The sequence below is a fragment of the Ictidomys tridecemlineatus genome, chromosome 2 (genome assembly GCF_052094955.1).
Source record: "Ictidomys tridecemlineatus isolate mIctTri1 chromosome 2, mIctTri1.hap1, whole genome shotgun sequence".
Classification (NCBI taxonomy): domain Eukaryota; kingdom Metazoa; phylum Chordata; class Mammalia; order Rodentia; family Sciuridae; genus Ictidomys; species Ictidomys tridecemlineatus.
In genome coordinates this window covers 104,824,116-104,849,686 of record NC_135478.1, presented here as the reverse complement: position 1 = coordinate 104,849,686, position 25,571 = coordinate 104,824,116, and the positions used below count along the sequence as shown (strand labels likewise).

General features: G+C 51.2%; 1 protein-coding gene across 2 annotated transcripts in view; it reads right to left on the bottom strand.

Moving 5' to 3' along the window:
* Tmem132c (transmembrane protein 132C) overlaps positions 1-25,571 on the bottom strand; it is a 270,662-nt gene that overhangs the window by 166,827 nt on the left and 78,264 nt on the right. For both annotated transcript variants that reach the window (XM_078039373.1, XM_078039374.1), the window contains exon 2: positions 10,411-11,296. In XM_078039373.1, coding sequence (XP_077895499.1) covers positions 10,411-11,296 — 886 coding nt within the window. The remainder of the gene's footprint in view (positions 1-10,410; positions 11,297-25,571) is intronic.

Here is a 25,571-nt window from a genome sequence, read left to right as displayed (position 1 = left end):
GAATTCAGATGTCCCATGTCCAGGAACCCCTGAGCGGTAATACCATCCTCAATGCTGAGCTACACCAGGATACTTGCACGTGGCATGCTCTTTCCGCAGTCCTTACTCTCCTGAGACTGCTCCCCTCTCCAAAAAACCTCCCATTGGAGAGACTGGGTCACAGGTCCACTTACACAAGCGTTAAACCCTGTGCCCTGGAGGAGCCTGTGGTTTGGGGAACTCGAGAACGAAGCGTCTTTTAAGTGGGTTAAGGAATGTGGAACAAAGGGCCGGGGGCGGGGGCTCTGGTTCCCCTCTCCTTTCACAGAGCTGGAGTCGATTTCATGTTCCGATGTTTCCCACAACAGTGGAGCCGCTCTCCGGTGCCGTGGCGAGGCCGCTGCCTGGCAACCCAGATGTGCTGCGGGTTGCTTAGGGAGGGGCCAGGGCCGCGGCAGGAAACGCTATTTCTCCGCTTCTTCCCAAGCAGAAAGAAAATTATTCCTTTCCTCTTTTCCAGAACACGTTTACAATGACAAGCCATGGGAGATGGACGTGAGGGCTTCCTTAAGTGGCCTGCAGCCGGGGAAAGACTTTGAGACTGAGTGTGGGAAAACAAGTTTTCTAGAGTTTTTCTGAGTTTGCTCCAATTTTGTAGTCAATGCGAACTTGACTGTGTTTTAGGGTCGCCTCCTCCAAACGATGAGTCTGGGAAGAGGCCAGACCGTCCTTGATCCCGCAGACTGATGTCCAGTGGAAATGAAAGGCCAGCAATTACCTGGGGCGATCCAGGTATCCAGAGAACGCCTTTGCCGGGGTTTTCACATCCTCAGACATTAAAGCAGCCGGAGAAAAACTGACTTGCTGAAGCTAAATTATAACAATGTGGACACAGGCCCTGCTTAGTAAGGAAAGCAGTAGTCCTGAGAGCACCTGTCTAGACTCAGGCTGGAGGTGAAGGCTCGAGCTCCCCTTTGTAGCTGGGCCCTGCTGCAGTCCTGCCAAGGGCACGCAGCTTTCAGAAGAGCCAGGCAAGGCTGCACTTCAGGGGACGTATCTCCTCCAGAGGTGCTGAGCACTCCTCCTGCCTCTCACCCAGGTGGGGCCTAAGAATGTGACCTATTTGCAAACAAGATCTTTATAATTAGTTAAGGATCTCAAAACAGCACCTTCTGGATTAGAGTGAGCCCTAAATCCAGTGATGGCTGTCCTTACATGAGAAAAGATGGGGGGTCTGGGCCACAGACATGCATGAACACAGAGGTGAGTACTGAAGGTGTAGCCACGTGGAGGCTCACCAGTGGCTCAGAAACTAGAAGCAGAAAGAAGGACTCTTATCCTTGGAAGGAGTGTGGCCTGGCCAGCACCTTGATTTTCAACTTCTGACCTCCAGAACTTCGAGGAAAGGAAGTTCTGTAGCTTCAAGCCACCAAGTTTGGAGTTATTTGTTATAGCAGCAGCAGGGAACTGATACATACTTCTGCTCTCAGCCATAACTGGTGCAGGAGATGTCTGGCAGCCTACAGAGAAGGTGGGTCTGCCTGGGCAGCTGAAATATGATTCTGATGTTCACACATACAAGTGAAAAGACTGTAGTTACAAGCCCACACTTCCTGCTTCTCTTCAAAAACCACTGAATCTGATTGCCGTGGTCTTACCAGCCTGCACACCAACAGTCGCTGGGAGTAGGTGAGTATTTGCCTCTCCAGAAATGGCATGCGAGCTCCTGCTTGCTGTGGCCCCTGGCCATTTCAGCTCCTAGTGTCCATGGTGCCACGTGCACTAAAGCCTGGCCACCAGGAGAAGGTGAGGCGTTGGGCTTAGAGCTGCGTTGCGTACTGGAGAATCAGTGCCACTGTCACCACCATCTGATTCAGGACATCCTCAGCACCTCAGAAAGAACCTCCGAGGCCATCAGCAGTCACTCCCTACTCCCCCGACCCCTGTTCTGGCAAAGGCCAACCTCCAGTGTCCATGGATCTGATCTGCCCATTCTAGGTTCCTTATGAGTAGGATTGTGCTACATGTGGGCTTCTTGGACTGGCTTCTGTCACCCTGTGTCACCTCTCCCATTCCTGCATGCTGTAGTGGGTTTCATTCTTCTTAAACCTGAATCACCTTCTGCTTGATGGCAGCAGCCTCTTTAGTTGCTGGCTTGTGGGTGATGGCCCTGGGGTGGTGGTCCTGGTGGCTCTAAGGCTCAGTGCTGCAATGCACCTTGTGTGTGTGGTGTGGTTGTGCAGATGCCCCCTCCCACAAGCCCTTGCCCTGGGCTGGCTGGGAACACAATGTATCTGCAATGGGTCCTTACAAAGTCCTTTGGGAAGAGAGGTGGAAGGCACCCAGTGAACCCCACCTGGATTCCCTGGTCACACAGTTAAGTTTTAGGAACAAATCCACCTATAAACCTCGTCTGGCTGGGAAACATCATGCTCATCTCAGTGTTCCCATATGAAAAGTCTGACAAGCCTTCCCCGCATCTCTGAAAGCTTTCTTCCCTGCCCAGTCTCTCTATTGATTGATTGGAACACACTAGGAGCAGATCTCGTCTGCTAAGCACACATGACATGGTGGGGACCTTAGATGGTAATCACACTGGTCATTGCTTCACTCACCAGCTGGCCAGGATGGAACTGAAGGATGGGGAGGTCCTTCTTCTAGGAATTGGGAAAGATGGGTGCATGCCTTGCACACCCCAAGGGCTGCCTGCTGTTCTCTACTCTTGGGGTCCTGCCTCAGTGGGCAGGGCTGCCAAGGATGGGGTGCTCTTCCTGGCACAGCCTCTGCCCCTCCAATCCTCAGGGAAGACTCTTCCTCCCTTCACTGTGTTTCTAAAACTCAGATCTTAGGACTGATGGCCTGAAGGTGCCATTACCAGTCCTGGTGCACAAGGTCTGCTCAGCAGGGCACCGGGAAGCTGGGCACATTGCCGTTCTGTTCTGCTGTTCTTTCAAAGCCAGCAACATGAGCAGATGGAAGGAGAGACTGTGCCTTTCCTCTGCTGAGTGTCAATTGTGCCGCACTGGCACTGACCTCAGGGGCACATGACTGGAGAAAGGAGCTGAGGTCCAGAGGAATCCAGAAACTCGGGGGCTCTAAGATGGGAGGTTGTGTATCTCCTTTGCCTCTTAGACATGGACGGGGTCAGGGTGGAAACACACAAACCACTTATTCACCAGAGCATTACTGCTGGGTGCCACCGTGTCCCTAGCATGCCAAGTGCTGAGATGTGGCATGGTCCTGTGGACCAAAACCTTAGAGCCTCTACAATGGGGAGGGAGACAACCATGTGGATGGCGAGGGTGGGAGACCATGAAAACAGAATCTAAGGGGAAGGGAGCTGTGGAGAGGCTGGGAAGGGGGCAGGGAGAGCCACCCTGAGTGGGTCACCTGGAAGCAGGTGCGAAGGAAGCACCTGGCGGGAGGTGCTTCAGGCAAAGCCCTGGTGGGGTGCTGCAGTCTGGCTGGGCACAATTCAGGAGCCACTTGTCAAAAGAAACGAACTTTATTTTTAGAACCACACATGCTGCACCACACAGCTCTTCAGGAAAACCCTCATGAGCCCAACTGCCACCACCGGGTTCCCACAAGCCTCTCCACCTCCCGCACTCCTCCTGCTCTTGAGGCCGATTGGCTGGGTCGTGTGGGCAGAGCCAAAAAAAGTCCCCCAATGAGCAGCTCCATGGTCTGAAAGGGCGGGGAAACAGCCCAATGAGCATCACCGCAGAGGAGCTAATCAGTTGGCAGCTAGAAGTTTGCTGGCAGCTGGAAGTTTGCTGGGGCCCCTTCGGCTGTGGCTCTCAACAGTGGGGGGAGTGCTATTCCAGACTTAGAGTCAGGCCTAGTCCCTTAAAAATGTTTGTGCATATATTACAAACCCTGCACTGCCCAGGTGCTGGTGAGGTAGGTAAGAACAAGTGTAGTTTGCCTTGAATTTGGGCTTATGAGGAGGGATTTCCTTTGCCCAGATCTGAAGCTGGGCTTCAGAACATAAGGAGGAGCCCAGATGGTTGTTGCTTAGAGGAGGAACCAAGAAACTTTCTCAACAGCTGTTACTCAAAGAACTGCGGAGCCACGAGCCACGAGCCACGAGCCACCTCATCCCATCTTCCACCTGCATCCCACAGACCAGCCACAGGTCTAAGCCCTGCACACCAAGGCTGCGGACACGAGATCTTGTCCCCCAGAGAACCTCTGCAAAGTCTACAGACGTTCTGATTGTCACAAGAGGGGCAGGGATGGAGGGGCTACCGGTGTCTGGAGGGTAGAGGTACCCTTTAGTGCACAGAACAATCCCATGACTAAAAGGTTTCTGGCCTTCAAAGCCAATGTTGCTGAGGCTGCTGTGGATGGATCTGGTCTGTATGCTGACCGTCCTACTTTGCTATGCGGAGACACTGAGCCCTATTTACCAGGCACAAGTTCATGTTAGCAGCATGGCATGATCCTCCACTAGAGGTAGATTCTCCATGACTCCCCTGGCCTCCTTTATGAGGAGCTGCGGATGGTTACAAATGGAGGACAAATTCCCTCCATCTCCATGAGCTACGTATTTCAACTAAGCAAGCTTACTTCAGCTTAGACAGGGAAGGGAGCACACCACTGCTTCCTTCTGTAGAAGTCCTTTGCCTAAGTAGAAGGCAGAGGTCCAGTGGCCTCCAGCTCCTCTGCACACCTGCAGGGTCAAGGACCACTGTGCAGCCCAGGAACTGCATCTGGAGTCAGATGGACACTGCCTCCATCAGAGGGATGAGTCTTCGGTCTGAAGCTGAACTGTGGGGCACAGTCATCCAGAAGAAGTCCCTGCCTCTGCACCCCAGGGTCTTCAGGAGCACCCGGCACTCTGAGAAGTCAAAGGGAGGTTTTAGAACGGATGGCCCTGACTGCCGATATATTCTGAACAACCGTGGAATTGTGCGTAATGCCTTGCTGCTCAACAATCTTGGTCTTTATTTTAAGGGGACTCAGTCAGTTATAAGATCAGACATCCCAGAAAAGGAAGGCTTATGATGCAGATTTGACATTGGGTTTTTGGTTTTGGATGCATTCAATTAAACGAGGATGTATCTTGCCCAAGCCGCGTGTCAAGGGCTGAGGATGCACCAGGCACTCACCCCACCCAGACAACATGCTCATGGCGTTGGTAAAACACCTCTGCATGTGCCTTTTCACACCCGCCAGCAATTACGATACTTCATTTTCTATAATAGGCTTCCAAGATAAATCATAGCTAGGAAGCAGAGGTCCCCTCCTCCACCCCTTGACTCTGAGTCTCAGGACTCGCTGGATCATAAAGCCAGGGTTGCCTTTTAATTCTGTCTATGGAGTTGCAAACATGATCCAGGCTGTTCCTCTGGCCGGTGAAGAGTGGCATTTGTGTGACAATTCTGTAGCAGTGATTTCTGCCAAGTTTCATAGATGTTATGGGTCCCACAGAATTTCCGAGAACTCCAGGTGCCCTAAACTTGCAGCCTTGTTGGTGACATATTTGTGCATAGGGACACCAGAGGGAGCCTGAGTCTCTCAGTCGGGAGAGAGACCCAGGTCTCCCGTGCCCCGCCCCCTGTGAGCTCCCCCATAGAGAGGACCCAGTGCTCTGAGCCTGAGTGGATCCCTCCGCATCCCCAGTGGCCGCAGGTGGACACACAGGTTTCAGCCACCTCTGTGCTCGCTGAGAGGAGCCACGGTGTTTCCCAGAGCCCAGGGCCTTATACCAACTTCACTGTGAGGCCGTATCGTGAAAATCCCCTTAGATGATTTCCTTGCTAGATATTTTCTCCTAAAACAATGATTTTAAGCATAAAACACATTTTAATTAAGATTAAGTATGTTCTCCAGAAAGAGTAGAGTTGCTCCCTCAGGCCTCCCAACACAAGGATAGCAGCTCATCCTTCACCCTAATGTCTGACGCCAGTGTCTCCTGCACCATATTAGAGCTGAATGTGGGGGTGCAGGCCTGCATTCCCAGCTGCTGGGGGGTGGGTGAATCTGGAGGATGGTGAGCTGGGCCAGCCTGGGCAAGAGAGTAAGACCCTGCCTCAAAAAATAATAAAGTTAGATTGTGACTAACAAAACCTTCAAGTTGCCCGCATCTCAGAACAAGGCAAGTCCTTGCAAGGGTCTGTGAGGCTCTGAGTGACCTGGATCCCAGCTCTTCCCTGAACCTACCTGCACCTCCTTCCATTCTATTTCACCCACAATGGTCCCTTACATTCCTGCAACCAGAAAGCAAGCTGTCTCCGGGCCTTTGCACCTGTTGCTCCCAAGACCATGCTTGACCCCCATGCCACCTTTACAGCAAGGCCTGCCCTGGCTGCAGCCTTCTCAAAGTCACAGGCTCGGCAGGCTCCATTCCTCTCCCCTGTCTCATGCTTCTCACCACTTATTACTGTATGCGGCATTACTTCCTTATTTTGATTATGTTCATCTTCCTCCCCAAGAGCACAAGCCCCGCACGGGGAGAGAGCTGTGCTGTTTCCTTTGCTGGCGCATACACATGCCTGGCAGATGGGAGCAGTAAACATTCACTGAATACAGATTCATCCACGGGAGAGACACATGATATCCACAGTGAAGACGGAAACCTCTTCATCAAAAGAAAGCGACTTTGTACACAAACAGCGGAAGGAAATGAGCCACATTTAAAAACTCCAACAGACAAGGCGAGGGCTGGGAGATGGACCAGTCTTTCTTCTGGTTTGCTTCTTCTACCATAAAAGCAAGGTGTGGGTAGCTGTTCTCCAAGTGTTTATGCTGTGAGGACCAAGGCTGCTCCCTGTAGAATCAGCTGAATGAGAGTTGAACCCAGACCGTGGGGACACTGATCTGCATCATGCTGACTGGCATCAGGCATCGTGCACCCCTGGAGTGCACACAGCTCTCGGCACGCAGAGGTTGGGAGCCTTTCCAGCTGGAGGGTCTGCCATTCACAAGGCCAGCTTCATTGAGTCCTGGGTTCTTTCCCCCTGACCAGATGCTAAGCTCTTAGAGGGCTTCTGAGACACCATGTGGCTATGGCAGCTAGTGTCCCTGAAGACCTGTTGATATCTGGATACATGCGAGACTGGGAAGGTGGGCAGCCTTCCAGGTGGTGGTGATGATGATCTGTTGTGGTGACTTCTCTGTCCTTAGGCCCACATGGCTGGACACTTGCTCAAACTGGGCAGTTTTTCCTAGGGATCGTCTTTCCCAATCGAACCTCCTTCCCTTTGAAAACATTCCCTTTCCCAGAAAGGGATAATGCACCTAAATTCTCCCATAATCCCAGTGACTCTGGAGGCTCAGGCAGGAGGATGGCAAGTTCTAGGCCAGCCTGGGCAACTTTGTGTCTCAAAATGAAAGATTAAAAGAGCTGGGGATGAAGCTCACTGGTAAAGCACCCCGGGACTAAAAACAAACACGAAACGAACAATAAACACCTAAACTCTGACACAAGTGCCACCTGCGGGTTTGGCTAATAACGTTCTGTCAGTGCCAACTTTCTAGGCTTGGCCAAGCTAATGGTTCTGTGGCTTGCTTCTGTGAGGAAACAGGAGAAGGTATATGGATGGGAAAGCGCTGTATCATTTTTGCAATTTCTTATAAGTCTATAATTTCTTAAAGTGAAAAAGATTAAATATAAAAGAAACTTCTCACATGTCGGAGGAGCGAGGGAGCTTGGTGGAGAGAAGAAGAGGGACGGGGGAGAGATGAAGGGAAGGAGAGGATGACGGGATTCCACACACAGAGAGATTCCATTTGACAAAGTCCCCAATGGACCATTAGTGCAGTTAAATTAAGCCAGGCCCTACAATGTCTTTACTGTCCATAACTTCTGTTTTTTAAGTAGTGATATTACATCTTCCGAAGGAGAACAGATTGAGACACGTCTTCCAACAATTTCACCTCCACTGAGTCCCCACCTGCCTGAGACTCAAATCCTTTCATCTGCACATGTGTCTGGGGCCCTTTTGTGCTTGGAGTTTCTAATGAGTGAATCGCTCTGGAGCGTTTAAGAACTCTGCTTCCAGTTGACGTGCCGCATCTTGGACAGGAGGTCAGGATAACCTCCTCTCCCAAGGACCCTGGTCTGTGAATAGAAAGATCCAGGGGAGCAACCCCCGCAGTGTGACCAAGCCCGGAGTCACACACCCTCTGCTACCCTCTGTGCTCTGAAAGCTCCCATCATTAAGGACAGGCCTGGTGCGATGGGAGTCAACACGGCTTTAAGGGTGACTGGTGGTGGTTTTGTGCAGAGGGCGTGTCCTTTGCATCTAAAATAGAATTCAATGCTCATCTAAACTTCAGCAGATCATCACAGCCAACATTTTTATGTGCCAGACACTGTTATAAGTACCTTACAAGCAAATATTAGCCCATCAAATTGTCCCAATGCTATTCGAGGAGGCCCTAGAGCTCAATCTGTTTTTAAGATAAAGAAACAGAGGCATGAGGGGGTTGGTAACTTGCCAAGTCACACAGTTGTCAGTGGGAGAGACAGGACAAGACAGAGGACGCTGGCTGCAGGACTGACGTTCTCCTCCACCACACCTGGCTTTGTGATGGACAGGACTGCCACAGCTCCTCCCTTCTGAGGGCAGCCGAAGGCCCTGGACCACAGACCCAAGGATGCAGGTGGCCACACTCACAGTCACCCTGGGGGATGACAGCCTGCACTTCCCCAAGACAGAAGTGTGGGGACACAAATGACCCTGCAGTATTACCTCTCCTTAGCGGTGCCTTCGGTCCCCATCTCCCTGTCTCCAAGTTCAAGAGCCAGGGCTGGGTGCCATCTGAAGTCAGCAGGGTGAAGGACTTACTGAGGACTAACCTCAGGATCCCAGGTGGGCATTTCTCCCTACCCAAGGCCAGAGGAGCCAAACCCCATGCTGAGCATCCTGGCCACAGTCACAAGGTCATGACATCTTCAGGAAGTCTCCAGCGCACTGAGGCCAGGTCCCTTCCACACTGTGGCATGCTCCTTGCTGAAGACGGGAGGATTACATGCAAATGACAGGAATCCGGTGGTGAGACCTTAAATCTCAGAAAAAGCATTTGATTTCATAATGCCTCTGAGAAGATGTTGCAAGAGTCCTTCAATCACATCCAGAAACACTGGCAAGTGAGGATCCACAAAACTCAACACAGCAAGAAAGAGCCAGCAGCACAGGTCTGGGTTCCCTCCCTCACACCATAGATGGATAGATATACAGATGGATGGATGGATAGATAAATGGATGGATAGATGGATAGATGAATGGATGGATGGATGGATGGATGGATAGATAGTTGGTTAAAACAAGTGGAAAAAAATGAAAGAAAAGTCACAAGGGTGTTGACAAGGAAGAAACTTCTGGAAAAAAATTATTTGAATCTGAAGGTAATAAATACCTTATGGTACTTACAGAAATCTGAACATTTCTTATAAAAAAGCCAAACTGACACTAACTATCCTCATGGCCACAATACCAAAGGAAAAGAAACTGAAGTGCCCATCACTTGCTATCACTCTGTTTCACAAATCTTTTCCCAAACAACTCACTTGACATGTGATTATTTTATTCCAAAAAGAACCAAAGCACAGCTGCAGTATAACCCAAGTCTTTCTTTAATATCACAGAAAAAGAAAAACCTTTTTTGTTAATTTTCGTTTTTAAAACGAGTCTCAAATGAACATATTTTTCCTGATCATGAATACCCCTCCACGTTTGAGGATCTGCTGGGCAGCTTTTCCTTCATGTCGTTACCCCAGGAAGCAAGTGCTCTCGAACCAACACTTTGAGACTTTCCAGAGTGACAGCAGCTAGCACAGCTTGGATTGGTGGATTGAGCCAGCCAAGGTGACAACCTGCCAGGTGTCCTGGGTTCTTTTTAATTTAGGAATTCCTTGGCCTGTCTGTGTGTAGAGCACCTTGCTGCCTAGTTTTCTGTTGGATGTGCTCCTGAAGTGGTGCCAAGCTGACCCTGGGAACTGAGGCTTTCCCAGCCTCTAGCCAGTAATATATGAGCTCACCATATTCAAGACAGTGAGCATCACCCCCAGCTCTTCTCCTGCACATGCAAGCCAGACATGATAGCCCCCAGTTCCTGCTCTGATATGCAACCCAAACTGCAGATCAGCACACTTACGAGTAAAGCCAAAGCCACAGAAACACACTAATCCCCCTGCCCAACTCCGATGTAAACCCGAGGCGCACAGAGGCTGGTTACTTCCACCCTGCTTCTGCAGGGTATGTTTCTCCCCCTCCCCTCTGTTGGGTCCCTCAGGATACACGGCGCAGGAGGAGCTGTTGAGTGACCCCATGGGCAGATGTAGGACTCAGCTTCTACTGCTAAGTGAAAGGGTCCTGATAAGAAGCAAAAAGCATTCTTCCTGAACATCTGTGCCCAGGCATGGAGTGGGACCCCACCTTAGACATACCAAAGATGGCCAGGGGCCAGTGTGGCACCTACCTCAGGATGAAGAAATCCATGGTAGAGTTGCTGGAGATGGTGATGTAGGCAGTGACCACGTCTCCCTGCTTTACAGGCCGGGAGGGCAGCCAGATGACCACATTGGCGTCCAGGCGCAGCTCGCGGAGCTGGGCACTGTCCTGGGTGCGGTACAGGCCCACGGTGCCAATCCTCTGCAGGTGTGAGGTTGCTCCCTGCAGACCCCCCTTCCCTGGGCGAATGGCATTGCCCTTCCTGACGTCATCCCCGGTGCAGTCCCCTCGCTCGCTCCCAGGCTGCACGGTGTAGTAGAGCTCCACAGGACTCCCCTCAGGCTGCTCCACAGGCTTCCGCCTCCCCACCACCATCAGGGGGCTAAACCAGCTGGCTGGGAACTCCAGCTCGGCCACGCACAGCCCCAGGTCCCCGCCCAGCTGGCAGCTGCCCCTCACCTCCCGGGTCTCCCGGAAAGCGAAGACCCGCAGGCAGGGCAGCCTCTCCACTGCCCGATGGTCGTCCCAGTCTCTGCCCACGATGTAGAAGAGGATCTGCACCTTGGGCCGGTTCAGGTAGATCTTGTCCCGCAGGATGTAGGCCTTCAGTTTCCAGTTGAAAGTAAACTTGTTGGTTGGGCCTAAAAAATTTGAGGTTGACATGAAGTCCAGAGGCACAACCTTCTCTGCAGAATAAGGCCCATAGCTGGCGTTCAGCACTGGGGGCTGCCTGGCTCTGTACACGAAGAAGGACTCCACCCGGGACTGCAGGCTGGCATTGCCCAGCGGGTCCTGGCTGGCCTCCTTCAGGAAGAAGGAGCTCTCTGCTCTGAGGATGTGGTAGCTCACAGGCAGGTAGGGCGGCAGTGAGGAGAATCTCTGAATGCTGTCTGTGACCCCGCGACCTTCTATCACTAAAAGAGGGGAAAAAAAGGAAAGAAAAAGACAAGATTAACAGGCTGCCCAGAGGTTCCCAGGTCTCTGAGCAACTCAGAAATGAAGGCCGGAATTCAGAAGTCCACTTGGCCAGAATGTTTATATTCTTTCTAGAAATAGCCAGTAAATGACTCTAGAGGGCCCACAAATTATGCACTCCTATTGGATGGATATAGTAAAATGCAGAGTCTTGGGCAGTGATGGTCAATGATTGGTGGTCATCTCCCATGGTACAGCCCAGTCGAAAGCTGCAAACCACCTGTGAGATCTACTCTACACGAGATTAAGTTGTATTTAAGGGCTCTGGGACATGAATAGGAAAACCGCCCAATGGAATAGAATGAGGTTCATAAATAAGTCCAAGAACATCTGAAGCTTAGTGTGTGATAAGGATGTCATCTCAAATATGAATACAAGTACATGGGACCACTGGGTAGCCATCTGGGAAAAAATAAAGGTAGATCTATACCTCTTAGCACACATAGGAATAAGCTTCAAATGTACCAGTGATTTGAATGAAAGCAAATGAAGTATTTCAAGTGGTAAATAAAACACGAGAATGATCTCCTCAATAATCTAAGTGTAGGAAAGGTTTTTTAATTATAACTCAAAATCCACATGCTTTTAGTAAATTACAAATTTGCCTATATGATTTAAAATATTTGCATTTAAATATCATAAAGGCAAAAGAAAGCTGATAAATCGGGAGAAAATTATTTTCAGTGTATATATTACAGATAAAGGGCTAATATCCCTAATTGAAAAAAAAAACACACAAAAAAACTGAGAAACAGCAAATAGACAATTCACCAAAAAATACACTAAAATTTCCCTTACATATATGAAAATTACCTATCCTAACTTAATCAGCAAATACAAATTAAAACTACAAACCAGGACCATTCCCCCTATCAGATTGGCAGATAAGGGCACCAGGAGGCAGCAGAGACTCAAGTGGCTTGCTTCTGGCCAAGAAAAGGGAGTCAACTCTTTCAGAAGGCAATTGGCAATGTCATGACATACACATTTTCCTTTGACTCAGTGACCCCGATTCCTCAAAATCCACCCTGAAGACACAAGGAAGGCATACACAAGGAGCGCACAGGGTCCTTCAATGCAGCCTTGTTTCCAAAAGAGACAGGTTTTACAACTATGTTACATTTTCCGTAGACACATTCCCATGTAGAAAAACCTCAGAATAAACTTGGGTACATCCACGCATGGCAGCACTTCAGTTGCAAAAAGAGGAGCAAGGTCTGTATGGACCACTGTGGAGAGAGCTGCAGAACAGGTTTATATGAACCACTGGGGAGAAAATTCCAGAACATCACACACAGTGAAAAAGCCAAGTGCAAGAGATGGGTGCTGCCTTTTGTGTAACAAAAAAAAAAAAAAAAAAAAAAGGAGGCAATAAAACACACATGTGTCTGTTTATTTGTGTAAAACCACACAGAAAGAAGGGAAAACTCAGCCCCCATGGGATTGGTTGTCAAGAGGGGCAGGATGGGAACAGGGCTGAAGGAAAGGGGGCCAAGGACAGGAAAAGGGGCAGGACAGGAGAGCATAGTTCCTTGTGTGGTTCTGATGTTCCAGTCATGTTAACATTTTGCATATGATATTAATAATCACAACAAGGATGAACAAAAGCTCCAAATTAACTGCGGACAAGAACAGATAAACTTAATTCTGTCTCAAAGGAATCCAGAAACCAGACTGAAGAAGGGTGGGGAAGATCAAACCCAAGCAAGCTGGACACACATTTTTGGCTCTGTATCCCAAGGCTAAAGACAAAGAAGAACCGTTTTACGGTATAGTTAGAAAACTTGTTTTGGGCAGAAGAATGGATTAGCAATTCTAAAGCTGCTTTCTGTGCAGTGTAGGATTGAGTGAATGAGAAATATGTAGAGAATATAGGGCCCGGGAGGGTGCCTGCAGTATGTCAGAAGGAGGCTGGGGGCAGAGCAGGTTCTTGGTGATTTGAGCATCCAGATAAATGATGATGGTACAGGATTATTAACCACTCAATGAAGTAAGAACCCCTGAGTTGTTATCAATAAAATAAAGTTAGATGGGAGGGAACGTTTTCCCTTGTGGCCTGATCCAAACTGGTGACAGCATTCACAGCACTGACAGATTGAGGCAAGAATCGTGAATGGATACTAAAACTGGGTGAGAGTTTCATGAGTAAAAGGATATTCAGTTCCTTCCAGCAGGAGAGCCCCAAGTGGGTCACTAAGGAATAGTCATAGGTTTCAGGAGAAACAGGGCAGGAAGCACTTGAACCAAGGGACCAGATTTCACACCAGCAGTAATGAAAGAAATAGACATCTTTCTCCCCTCACATGCACCCAGGAGAAGGCAGAATCTATTCCCCTGTGTTCCTGCAAATATTCACACTAAAAGTTGCATAATTTACTGTTGAGAGCCACAGCCGAAGGGGCCCCAGAAAACTTCCAGCTGCCAGCAAACTTCCAGCTGCCAGCTGATGATTGGCTCACCGCAGCCCCAGCAAACTTCCAGCTGCCAGTTGATGATTGGCTCACAGCGGCCCCAGCAAACTTCTAGCTGCCAGATGATTGACTCCTCTGCGGTATGGTGATGCTCATTGGGCTGTTTCCCCGCCCTTTCAGACCACAGAGCTGCTCATTGGGTGACTTTTTTTGGCTCCGCCCATGCGACCCAGCCAATCAGCCTCAAGAGCAGGAGGAGTGGGGGGGTTGAGAGGCTTGTGGGAAGCCAGTGGTGGCAGTTGGGCTCTGAGGGAATTCCTGTAGAGCTCCTGTGGTGCTGCGTGTGTGTTCTAAAAATAAGGTTCGTTTCTGCTTGATAAGTGGCTCCTGAATTTTTCCCAGCCAGACTGTGGCAATTTACATCTAATGATGAGGAAAGTTCTGAGAGACATAATTGAAATTAACGGGCCTCTCATCAAAATGCCCAGGCCAAGAGCAACAAGGAGTGAGTGGGCAAATGTCTCAGAGACGTGGAACCCAAGGGAACATGGAGCAATTTTCTTTTCCCATCAAGAGAATTTTTAGAACAAGTGGCAAAATTTGTTGTCTCCAAAATATTTAGTAAAATTGGATCAAAGTCACTTTCCTCATTTTGATAACTGCAAAAGTTGTACAAAAGGCTATTTGTATTTTTAATTTATTATTTTAAAATATTATTAAAAATTATTATTAAAAAATCATTAAAATTTTTTTAATGGTACTCGGGATTGAACCCATGGGTGCTTTACCACTGAGCAACTTCCCCAGACCTTTTTATTGTATTTTTGACAGGGTCTTGCTAAGTTGCCCAGGCTGGCCTCAAACTTGCAGTCCTCCTGCCTCAACATCCTGAATCTCTACTATCACAAGTGTATGCCGCCACCCCTGGCTAAGGCTATCTTTATTTTTCAGAAATACATTCAGAAATATTTAGTAATAAAGTGATGTGTCAACAATGCATTGTCAAATAACTTGGGAGGTAGAGGAAACAACTCATGTAAAAGCTAATATGATAAAAATTTTCTTATTTAAGGAATCTGGGAAAAAAGATATATGGAATTCTTTTTACTATTCTTGCAACTTTTCCTTAAGTCTCAGACTGACAACATAAAAAAAATGCTCAGTGGAATAAATAATATGTAATCAATCAATCAATCAATCAATAAAATGTCATCTGCAGGTTAAATCAAAATCTACTGGGGGCTGGGAGGTTCCCTCACTGAGGCAGGGAAGAGCAAGAGCCACCCTTAATGTCACCTGTCACTTCTCCCACCTGTTGTGTCTGCATTCATCCCAGCTACCAACAGCAATAAGCCAGCTAAACTCCCTGTGGAGCATTACATTGTTAGGGGACTACTAGGGACTCCCTGCACCCAGGACTCAAGAACTCACAGCACTGCAAGCCCATCTCCTTACCCTGGTCTTCCAAAGTCCCAGGAAACTCAAGACAGGCTTGGTACATGACTGACAGAGAAGCAAGGCACTCTTTCCAACTGAAACTCTTCCAGCTCACGCCAGCACATGCCCCCAGCATCTGGGACTGCCTTGCTCACTGTCCTCTGAATGTGTCCCTAATCCTTTCCTGCAGGGACACTGGTGGTACATCAAAGCTGGCTTTGGTGCTGCAGCCAAACGAACTTGGGTTGTCGAGGTGGCTCTTCAAAGCCACACTGCTCTTCTGGTTCTCTGCCAGGAGGCCCTGTTCTGAGGTGGCCCACAGCAAGGGCACCTTAGCCCCCCCTCTCTGTCCTTCAGATGGCCCAGCCCTTCCACATCCACACTCATTTCAGCACCAGCTTGGAACACACTCAAAAGCCCCTGCCAAGGTGCAGCGTTCCAGAAAGAGCTCAGGATCTATCTCTGAGAATCCACGACGATCTAAATAACTCGGGGAATTTTGTAACATCCAGCAGGCTAATTGCCACATTTAATGCTTTTATTTTGAAGTATTCATCTCTGTCCAAAAAAAGCTCTTAAAACTTGAAGTGCAGAGATTTAGAGACTCATTTTCTGGGGAGGGGAGTGGGCCAAGGACTCCCGAAGCTGCAGAATACAGGACAGAAGGCACCTGGTGTCGGGAGCCGTCCTCAGGAGCACTTGTCAGCAAGCTCCCCTACCTCACTCTCCCTGCACGTAAGAGCGGATGGGGACTTTCCTCTACTTTTTTTTTCCCCCTTTTAACTAAAAACAAATTCTGAATGGTGAACCTTCTGTTCTTGAGCAGATGCTGTTTAGTCTCTGCAGACTGGAGTGTCTGCCTCCTCTTGTGGGCTTCATCCATTATTTGAAGAGTCCATTTTTTCCCCTTGGGGTGGAACAGAAAGCATACAGCTTCTATCTTTCCACTGAATCTAGTTCTGAATTCTCCTGGGCCATGAGATTTACCTGAGCCCAGATGTGGTCAGGGAAGGAGTAGGGTCTTGGACTGTGGCCAAGGGCAAGGAGTTTGGCCACAGTCAGATCCAGGCTTGATCTACTCCCCTGCTGTGGGGTCCTGGCCAAGTTCTCCGTTTCTGCAAACTCATTTCCATAGAAGGACAGATGCATAGGTGGACAGATCTGGGTACAGAGGGCTGTAGTAGCAGTGGTGGCAGCTCAGTTACCCAATGGCCCTGTCTCTTCCTGTGTCTACACTCTGTGTGTGACCTTCAAGAGGTGAGGCCTATTGTTCCACTTCTGGAATTTCTTTGGCCAACAGAATATGTTCCAGCACTGAGCCCAGATCTCCAGATGTCAAGCAAGGGAGAGGTGGGACACTTCCACTCCCTGCCTCCTGGAGGTTCATGACATCCTCAAAAGGAACCAGGCCAGGCAGTCCTGTGGGGCTGAGAGGTCATCAGAGGAGAGCAGCCATCCTAGCATCCTGAGGTATCCCGAGGAGAGTGGGCCTTCCTGCACCAGGCAGCCCACAGCCAGCCCCAGAGGAGAGAGGGAGCCTGGACCAGCCCAGCCCGGTCCTGCCCAGAACAGGACCCCTGGTCCCAGGAGACGTGCCACTTGATCGCAGCCTCCAGCTCTTTGCGTATTTTTCAAGAAGCAACCCCTGACCATCAAGAGTAGACCTTGGGCTGAGCTGGGGCTCGGTAGCGGAGCTCTTGCCTAGCACATGTGAGGTCCTGGGTTCGACGTTCAGCACCACATCAAAATAAATAAATGACATAAAGGTATTGTCCATCTACAACTAAAGAAGTATGTTTTTTTTTTGTTTTGTTTTTTGTTTTTAAAAAGAGTAGACCGTGTTGGGGATGTGATTTTAAATGCCTTGGAATTGAAGGTAGTGAGCCCAGAATTCTAGGCAGCTCTTCACAGTCCTGCGAGGGAGGTACCACCAGGGCCACTTCCTAACGGGGAGGTTCCACCTATCTCAAATCCTCCCACCTCAGGGCCGGCCAGGGCTGCCCTTTCTGCCCCGCTGTGCATTTGGTTTCTAGGTCCCCTACGCTCTTCTCGGCAGTGGTCCCAAACTCCACACCAGTGCAGCCAGCGTCCCTCTTGGTCCCTGGTGGCCCCGCCCCCACCCGGCTTCTCTCTGTCTTCTCTCCCACTGAGTCATCTTCACGTTCCTGCGTGTCGGGTTAGCAGCCCTCTCCCCCAGTGGAATGGCAGTCCTGCGTAGGCAGGGGGATGCTTTTATTCGTCACGGTCCCCTCCTGCCTGGCCTACTGTGTGCACAGTAGTGTCCCACAGGATGTTTAAGGTGTGATGTTTGGCCAGCGGTGCAGATTTAAGCGAGGAAGAGGGCACAGGTGTGAGGCAGAGCAGTCCCGGCCACAGATCTGCAGGCAGGACCTCCCTCACACACTCCAAGGACTGGAGTCGCTGTCCCGGCACCCTCTGCAGGGGTGGCAAGTCCCTGCAGACATTCAATGTCAGGGCCTCGGACGTTCAGAGGAAAGCTGGTCTTCACTAGGGTCCCCCTGGCCTTTCAGCCTTTCCCAGAAGTAAGCCGAGCTCAACTAACACGCCTGCAGCAGATAGGAAGACTCTTCTGTTCACCCGTGAAGGCAGGCACCAGAGGTGCCCATCCGGGGGGCTCCTGACCGCCACGCACGCACACTTCACTAAGCAAGCGCCTACCCTGGCCACCTGGGACAGCCTTGTACACATGGCTCCACCTGAGGTGGCCTTCCAAGCTTGGGATGGCCCTTCCCTTCATGACTTCAGGCAGACTTTTAGGCACTGTTAATTAGCCAGGAACCTTACTAATAATCGACAACTTTATTGATTAGAATTAAAGTTAATAATGCATTAATGTCCATGAAAAAATTAAGCTCTTCAAATTAAAAAAGATAAGAGCGTGCTTAAAATACAAACACAAGGTCACAAGCTCTGGTTTGCTGCCTGCTGAGAGGTCAGGCCCTCTCATCTGACCTTGGCTTGTTAAATGGGAAGCTTATCCAGTGTCGGGTGGGAAGATCAAGTGGCACCTTCTCTTCATAGAATGATTCAGACAGAATCAGGAAGGGGATCGCTTCTCAGTGGTGAGAGTGATTTCAAATCTTGTCTGGAACCCAGCAGACACAAGTTCATGTAAGCGGCTCCCCCAGCCCAGTAGTGAGTGTGCACAGCCCCATTGGTACCCCTGGGTGCCACCCCCACATATCCTGGTGACGGGAAGCACAGGCCCAGCAGACCAAGGGAGCACAGGTGATGGCTAGCCCTGGGCTGGGTTCTCCTGAAGCCTCCTGTCCCAGCTGCAAGGAAACCGCCCCGCAGCCGCCACGAGGCTCTGCACCCGTTTATCTGCTCCCACCAACGTCCCTCAAAAGACAGACAGCTGAGTGGTTTCGTGGGTCTGAATGGTCCCTGGTAAAGCCCAGAGCTGGCTTCCAGAGGCCAAGGCCTAGTGCTCGGGGTGGCTGACAGCCGCGCCTCCCCATCTGGCTTCCGGGCGGACTGCAGGGTCCCTCCCTGTCTGCCTTTCTGCTTATCCGCTTCCTTCATCTGCACTTGTTGTCACCCCTCAGGGATACTGTGTCCCCATCGGCTGTTCATCCGAGAACTCCACTGTCAAGCCACTTCGGAAATTGAGTTTTTGAGATTCTGAGATACTGGACATGGGAGATGGCCATGCCACTCAGCACCGAGGAGCAGCCTGTGGGAAACGCCCTGTGAGCCAGCGAGCCACACTGCCTCCACCACGAGGCTCTCCTGCAAGCAGACAGGTGGGTCTCTCAGACGCCGTCCTCTCTGGGCTGGGATGGAAGGCTGGGCAGTGCCTGGGCAGTGGAAGGGAAGGGAAGGGGGCAAGGACCCCAGGAGGGGAGCGGCACGAGCAGGAAGCACAGAGGGAATGCTGAGGACCTGGTGTGTGGACAGGAGGTCTGGCCAGCCAGGAGCTTGGGACTAGACCTTGCTCTGGACTGTGTGAGCAGGGGCTGCCCACAGCCCCATGGCAATAGTCTAATGGCTTGGAACAGTCAACGGTGGCCCATGTATGATGGCAGTCCTTGCAAGACTGGAACAGACCTGGAAAGTTCCTCTAGCCTGGTAACACTATGGCTGTCATTACGTCACAGTACAAGGCAAGACTCGTGCCTCTGTGGGGAGGCTTCTGGGTGCCAAGCTAATGCACGGCCAGGTGTATAAACAGGTGGCAGAGCAAGTACGCACAAGTGCACGATACTTGATAATGACAACAGGTGATAGTGTCCCTGGACCGTATGCCTACGACACTGTGTTTTTATTGGAGGAGTGTCCTCCTTTGACTTTGAAAACGGTTAACTGTAAAACAGTAGCAGTGGTACGTGGGCAGCAGCCCTGAGCACCTGGTGTTTTACACATCACTGGACCGCAGCAAGGGTCATGCCCAGTGACCGACCCATGCCACCAGGACCCGTGTAAGCACATTCCGTGGCATTCCAACAGGGATGGCGCCAACTAATCACAAGATTCTCAGGAGATGCCACATCATTGGGCGAGGGTGCCCACCAGGTGGCCCTTCCTCTGCAGCGGAACAAGGTAGAAACCTCTTGGAGTGGGAGCCCAGCGCCATAGAATTGCCTTCGGGAGAATAGAGGGCTTCCCCAAAGGCCATCCCATCACTGACTCTCAGAGGAAGGTGATCTGGACCTCCAGCCAACAGTCAGCAATGTCTGGAGACACCCTGCAAAAGGGAGGAGGTGCTGCTGGCGTTGAGGGGCTGAGGCCAGATGTCCCCGAGAGCCTCCAACACACAGAGCAGCCCCACCACACAGAATTGCCCAGGCAAAGGGTGCGTGGGGCCCAGGTGGAGGAATCTGCCCCAGTGACCCACTCAGAAAGGAAGGGGTTTGTCAGAGTAGCTTAATTAGGAAGGAACATGATTTTAGCCAAAATTTTCTCCAGCACAGGAACTAGGAAAGCATTGCAGTAAGCATTCCTGAAGTCAGATCATGTCCCCGGGAATTAATGAAGTCCTCTCCCCAAACTGAGAACTTTTTTTTTTTTTCATTTGTTTTGAAAATTCTTTAAACTTCTGAGACTCAGAGTCTGCATGTCTGTAATGGGAATCACACAAGCTCCTCAGTAAGAGCCACAAAGTTCTGAGCAAGCTTGGCAAGAGGAGACCTGTTCCTTCCTACTGATGTCACCATCATCGTTTCAATAATGTTGACAAGTATAGCAAAAGGCTCTCACGGCCTTGATATGGGGGACATCCATCTGGGGAGTAAGAATGTTGAGAGGTGCCCCCCACCCCCGTGAGGATGGAAATCTTCAAGGGAGGGGAGGAGATTCCCCCAAAGTCCCTGCATGCTCTGCAGCAGACACCCCTCCATGCATACAGGTGATATCAGTCACCTGCAGAGCACAGCTTGCTTGTCCCCAAGTGCCACATGCAGAATCCAGGCTGGGATTACCTTCCAAGACTTGCAGCAGCTTCCTTGAAACATGGCTGGCCTGAACCTCTCCCCTCCCACACACGTGCTTTATTAACGATCTCAGATCCAGCTTCTCTCTCTCTCTCTCTGCTAAATACGGCTCATTGATGCCTTTGCCTTGAAACAAGAGGCACAAGTGGATTATTTGACTTTGACAGCTCCTCTGAACCAACCCCAAATGTCCTTTGCTGACACTGCACAGTACTGTTTGCAGTTCTGTAAGAGCAAAACTCCCCTATAGAGAACCTGTACCCTAGACCCCGGGCTGAGCCTGGGAAGGGGATGCCCTTCCTCCAGGAGAAGCCCTGCGACCCTCAGGAGCCCCATGGTTAGACCTCCATCCAGGGCTAGGAGCCTCACCTCTCCAAGAGGGAGGCGGGGACACCAGAGCCTCAGACTTGGCAGCTCCGAGTGGTGCCTTGGGCGGGCACAGAGGGGAATTTACCAGGAGGGGCAGGAACCCGGAATGGCTGTTTGCTGCCAGGCACTAGGCCTTCCGGAGTCCAGCTTGGCCAAGGGTCCTCTGGAGGCCTGGGGTCCTCATGCCCAGGCTCATGGGCTCCGCTGGCTCAGGCCAGCATCCTCCCAGGACAGGCCTGCTGAGTGATGCCCTGCTGAGCCCCGTGGTCCCTCTTGCTCCTGGGATAGCAGGAAAGAACAGATTTTCCCGTCCACTGGAGGCGGGAAGTCTGGAGTTGAGGCCAGTGAGCTGTGCTCCCTGTGGGGGCCTCACGGAACCTGCCCTTCTCCTTTGCATTTTCCAGACAACACCTTCACTGGTCTGTGGTCTCTTCTCACTAGTCACAGCCAGTGGCTCAGCGGCTCCTTCCCCTCTGACTCCCTCTCTGCCTCTCCAAGGAGCCTCCTGGTGACTCGGGGATGCCCCATCTCAGACTCTTCAACCGAGTCCCTCTGCAAAGCCCTGAGCCACAGCAGGACGAACATCTGTAAGCTCTGGTGGTTGGGACAGAGATGTCACTGGGAAGAGGCATGGCTGGTTGTCACCCATGTTCACCATCCCTTGCTGCGACAAGATACCAGAGACAGATCGAGTTAAAGGAGGAAAGACCCCCTTTGGCTCACAGCTTTGGAGGCTGAAGTTCACAGTGACCTGGCTGCCATTCTGGGGCGTGGGGCCAGACAGAACAGAGGGACACGGAGCATGTGGTGGAGCAGCTATCCCTTCCCAGCAGCTGGGAAGCAAGGAGGGACAAAGTAGCCAAGGTCCCCTTATCCCCTGCAAGGGCCCTCGGTGACCTCTTCCTTCCAGGTCACATCCCTTAAAACCTCCACTTTCTCCCACAGGGTCAAAAGTATGACCAAGCCCTCCCACCAGGGCTTTGGGGGCACTGAAGGCCCAAGCCCTAGCACAAAGGCCACCTCAGCACCCAGAGAGCTGACTCGCTAAGGTTGTGCGAGTGCGGGAGTATCTTGCATAGTAATGTGTAACTCGGATTTCGCGGGAAGCCGTCCCACTGAGCACTCACGGGGTGAGAAACCTATTTTTAATGATCCAAGAAAATTGACCCACAAGCAAACAAAGGTGGAGCCCCCCGCACAGGGCAGGGGCACTGGTTTAACCCTCTGTGCATTTTCCAATATTGTGACTGCGGGGGAGGGGGGGCTGTGTTCTGATGAAGGTCACTGGAGGTCGCTGGCCCCCTTGGAAATCACATCTGCAACACCCAGGCAGCCTGTGAAGTCCTTGTCACCCACCTGAGTCAAGGGCCCACGAGGAGGGGTCTGCTGGGCTTGCTGGGGAGAAGTGCCCGCACTCCAGGGAGAAGGAGGTGTGGGGCAGATCTCTTCTGGCCAGAGGCCCGAGGGGCCAGGCTGCCCAGGGGTGCTGCCATCCACCTCACAACCACAGGTGAAGTCCTGCAGACAGCCGTGGGGCAGACTTGGTGGGGAAATGATATACTAAGTCTTTTTTTTCCAATTTAAATTAAATTGAACTCTTAACCAGTTCATCAAAACATGAGATTGTATGTATTGATGGAGCACCCGGGGACATTTCGAAACACATATGCTTTGTGCCATGTTTGAATGAGGTCAACCATTTCTATTTCCTCAGACATTGATCATCTCTTTATGGTGGAAGTTTTTTCAAGATCCTTTCTTGTAGCTTTCTGAAATGTGGGGTCCCTATGGCTACCTATGGTCACCTGCTGAGCTGCCCACCAGAGCTTCTCGCTCCACCTGATGGTAGCGCAGTTGGCTCCAGGTCCTGCCCCTGATGAGGGATCACAGGATGCATGCCCTGTGCCCACCTTGCCTCTGCCTCCAGGTGTGTGAGCCAGTGGACACACCCGGCAGGCCAGGCTTTCTCTCACATTCAGCCAAATGCTTCTAAGGCACTTCTAAGGCTGTGTCCACACGGAGGTCACCAGTTCCCCAGGGACTGGGAGGAGGGGTTAGCAGACCATAGTAAAGGCCAGCTTAGAGACCCTTTAGGCTCCTCAACAGTCCCAGGATATCAGCAAAGTCCCCAGAGACAGACAGAAATGCAGGATCCTGTCTGCCTTCTGGTGAAACTTTCTTTGTAATCTGGCATTTGAACGACACGCGATCTTCACATCATCAGCTCGATTCTATTAAAAATGTCTCCAATTGTTGAATTTAGCCTATGTGGCCTTCTTAGTGTTCAGGCCACACAAAAGCAGGTGGTGGTCAGGAGTGGACCCCAGTTATCTGAGCCCTGATGGGGCGGGGGTCGTATGAGCTCCTGGGGTGTGGGGCTCGGTCTGAAGGATACGTGGGCTTACTTGTTGAGCCGGATTGTCAACATGTTACCAGACCTCAGCACCCGCTTGGAAATGGAGGCAAAAAAAACACACACACAAAAAAAAAACATCAGGAGGAACAGAGGCTCGTAAGGCAGGCCTTTAAGGCCCCAATAACAGAATGAAGCAACGGCCTCCGCATGGGGACTGGAGAGCGCCCAGCTGCGTCTATTCAGAGACGGTCCGTGTGCCTCAGATGGTGGCGTCATTTACGACGGAACCTTACAGGGATTGTGAGTCGGAATTATCTCCATTCATGTCAGAGAAAAGGAACAGCATTCCTGTTCTGTATGAGCGTCTTTTTCCTCAACACACAAAGAGCTTCTTTTGAACACAGTGCCCGTATTTTCCTTCCCAGTAATCACAGATGATTAAAAGGAGTCCGCACCCCACCCAGTCACACCTGAGTCCCGGGTACCCACTCTTGGTACCTGCGGCTCTATGGGGTTGGACCTGTATTGGGGACGACGGTATGAACGAGAAGTGTGTGGATACAAGGCAGAAAATGCTTTCCCGATGGTCGGGTACACAAGCGGAATGGCTGGAGAGGGAGGTGGCTTTCTCTTCCATCGAGAGACCCTAACCTTCTCACTGGGGAAAGCACGTTGGGCAGAACTGGCCAAGAGGCAACGGGAACCCACAGGGGTTTCGAAAAGTCAAGAGGTCCCTTAAGTTGTAGGTGAGCCATGACCCTGCAGACAGCAGCCACATGTTAGGTGCTTTGCACAGAAAACTGGTTTGAGGAGCTTTAGTATCTCCATTTAACCCACTAGGAGACTGAGGCCCAAGGCAATGAAGTTACCCACCCAAGATCACCCAGTTGGAATACTAGGGTGCTGGGATCGGGATTTGAACTCACCACTCCTGTGCTGCTGTGCTGAAGTTCACAGCTCACTCCTGGATATGGTTTTCCATGGAGACAGAAGGTCGGTGCTTGGTGAGCATGACAGTGAACACATCAGGACCACCTAATGCTCTTGTCAGCCAGGTGGGCAGGAAATGGGACCCCTGGATCCAGCCATGTTTGAAGCCACATAGTCTGTGGACAGTTTCCCTCCGTGGCTTAAGTTAGTCTTAGATGCCTTCCTGTCTTTTTAAACTAACAGATAATCAACATCCTGTTTTTGATAAATGAGCCTCCTGAGCTTACAAATGCAATTATTTAATAATGCAGAGACAAAGCATCAATTGCACTCTGAACGTGAATCTCGGGTTTGGGGGGGAAATTGGCTGGGGATGGAATAAGGAATGGGCTCCCTTCAGGATCCATCCACCAAGGGGCTCTCCTGCCTGGGCTGCCCGGCTTCTGCAGGGGCCACACAAATAATTAGAGAATGTTTATGAGGCTCAGAGGATTCTGAGCAAAGGACAGGAGACCAGCCTCCAGGAAGACTTCAGACGGGAAGAAACGCCCACGTGCATACAGCCTCATAGGCGAGCTGAGGTCTGCACCCCAACAGCTGCTTAGACACGGAGCGTGTGACCCAGAGCGGGAGAGACCAGGCTCGGGGACTGGGGCAGGTGAGTGAGCACCCCTCTCTGCGGGGAGGGCTCTGCCAGGAAAGGAGGTAGGGCCACCGACCCGAGGGCAGCAGTCCTGCTTCAGACTGCTGGTCACAGTGGGCACCAGTAGCTGCCCCTCCTGGCTTCAGTGCTGTCCCTGCCGCCAGCCAAGGACCCCCTACTCCTCCCCTGCCACCCCACCCTGCCCCAGCACCACTGAGCTGGCCATCCGGGGCTCTGGTTGGCTTCCTTTGGAATCTCCCAAGCCCAGGGTGAGGCTGGAACAAGCTAGGGACTGGGGGTGAAGCCCGCCCAGCCCCTCCCCCCTGGACCAAAGCTTGAAGGTGGAGAGGGCCTGGGGCAAGCCCCAGGAGCAGTGGCAGTACCCTGGGGCAGGGGCAGATTTTGTTGGCATTGTTGATGTCCTCAGCATGCAGACCCTGACCTGTGGCTCTCCCTGGCCAGTAGCCATCCTGAGGTCACTTTCACTCATGGGCAGGACAGGAGGCATCTAAGTGGCCCACTGTCTGGCTGTACTTGCCCCAAACTGGAAACCGTGCCAGTGCTGATCCGCGGACGGGTGTCTGAATGTAGCCAGCCACAGGAGGCACAAGGGCA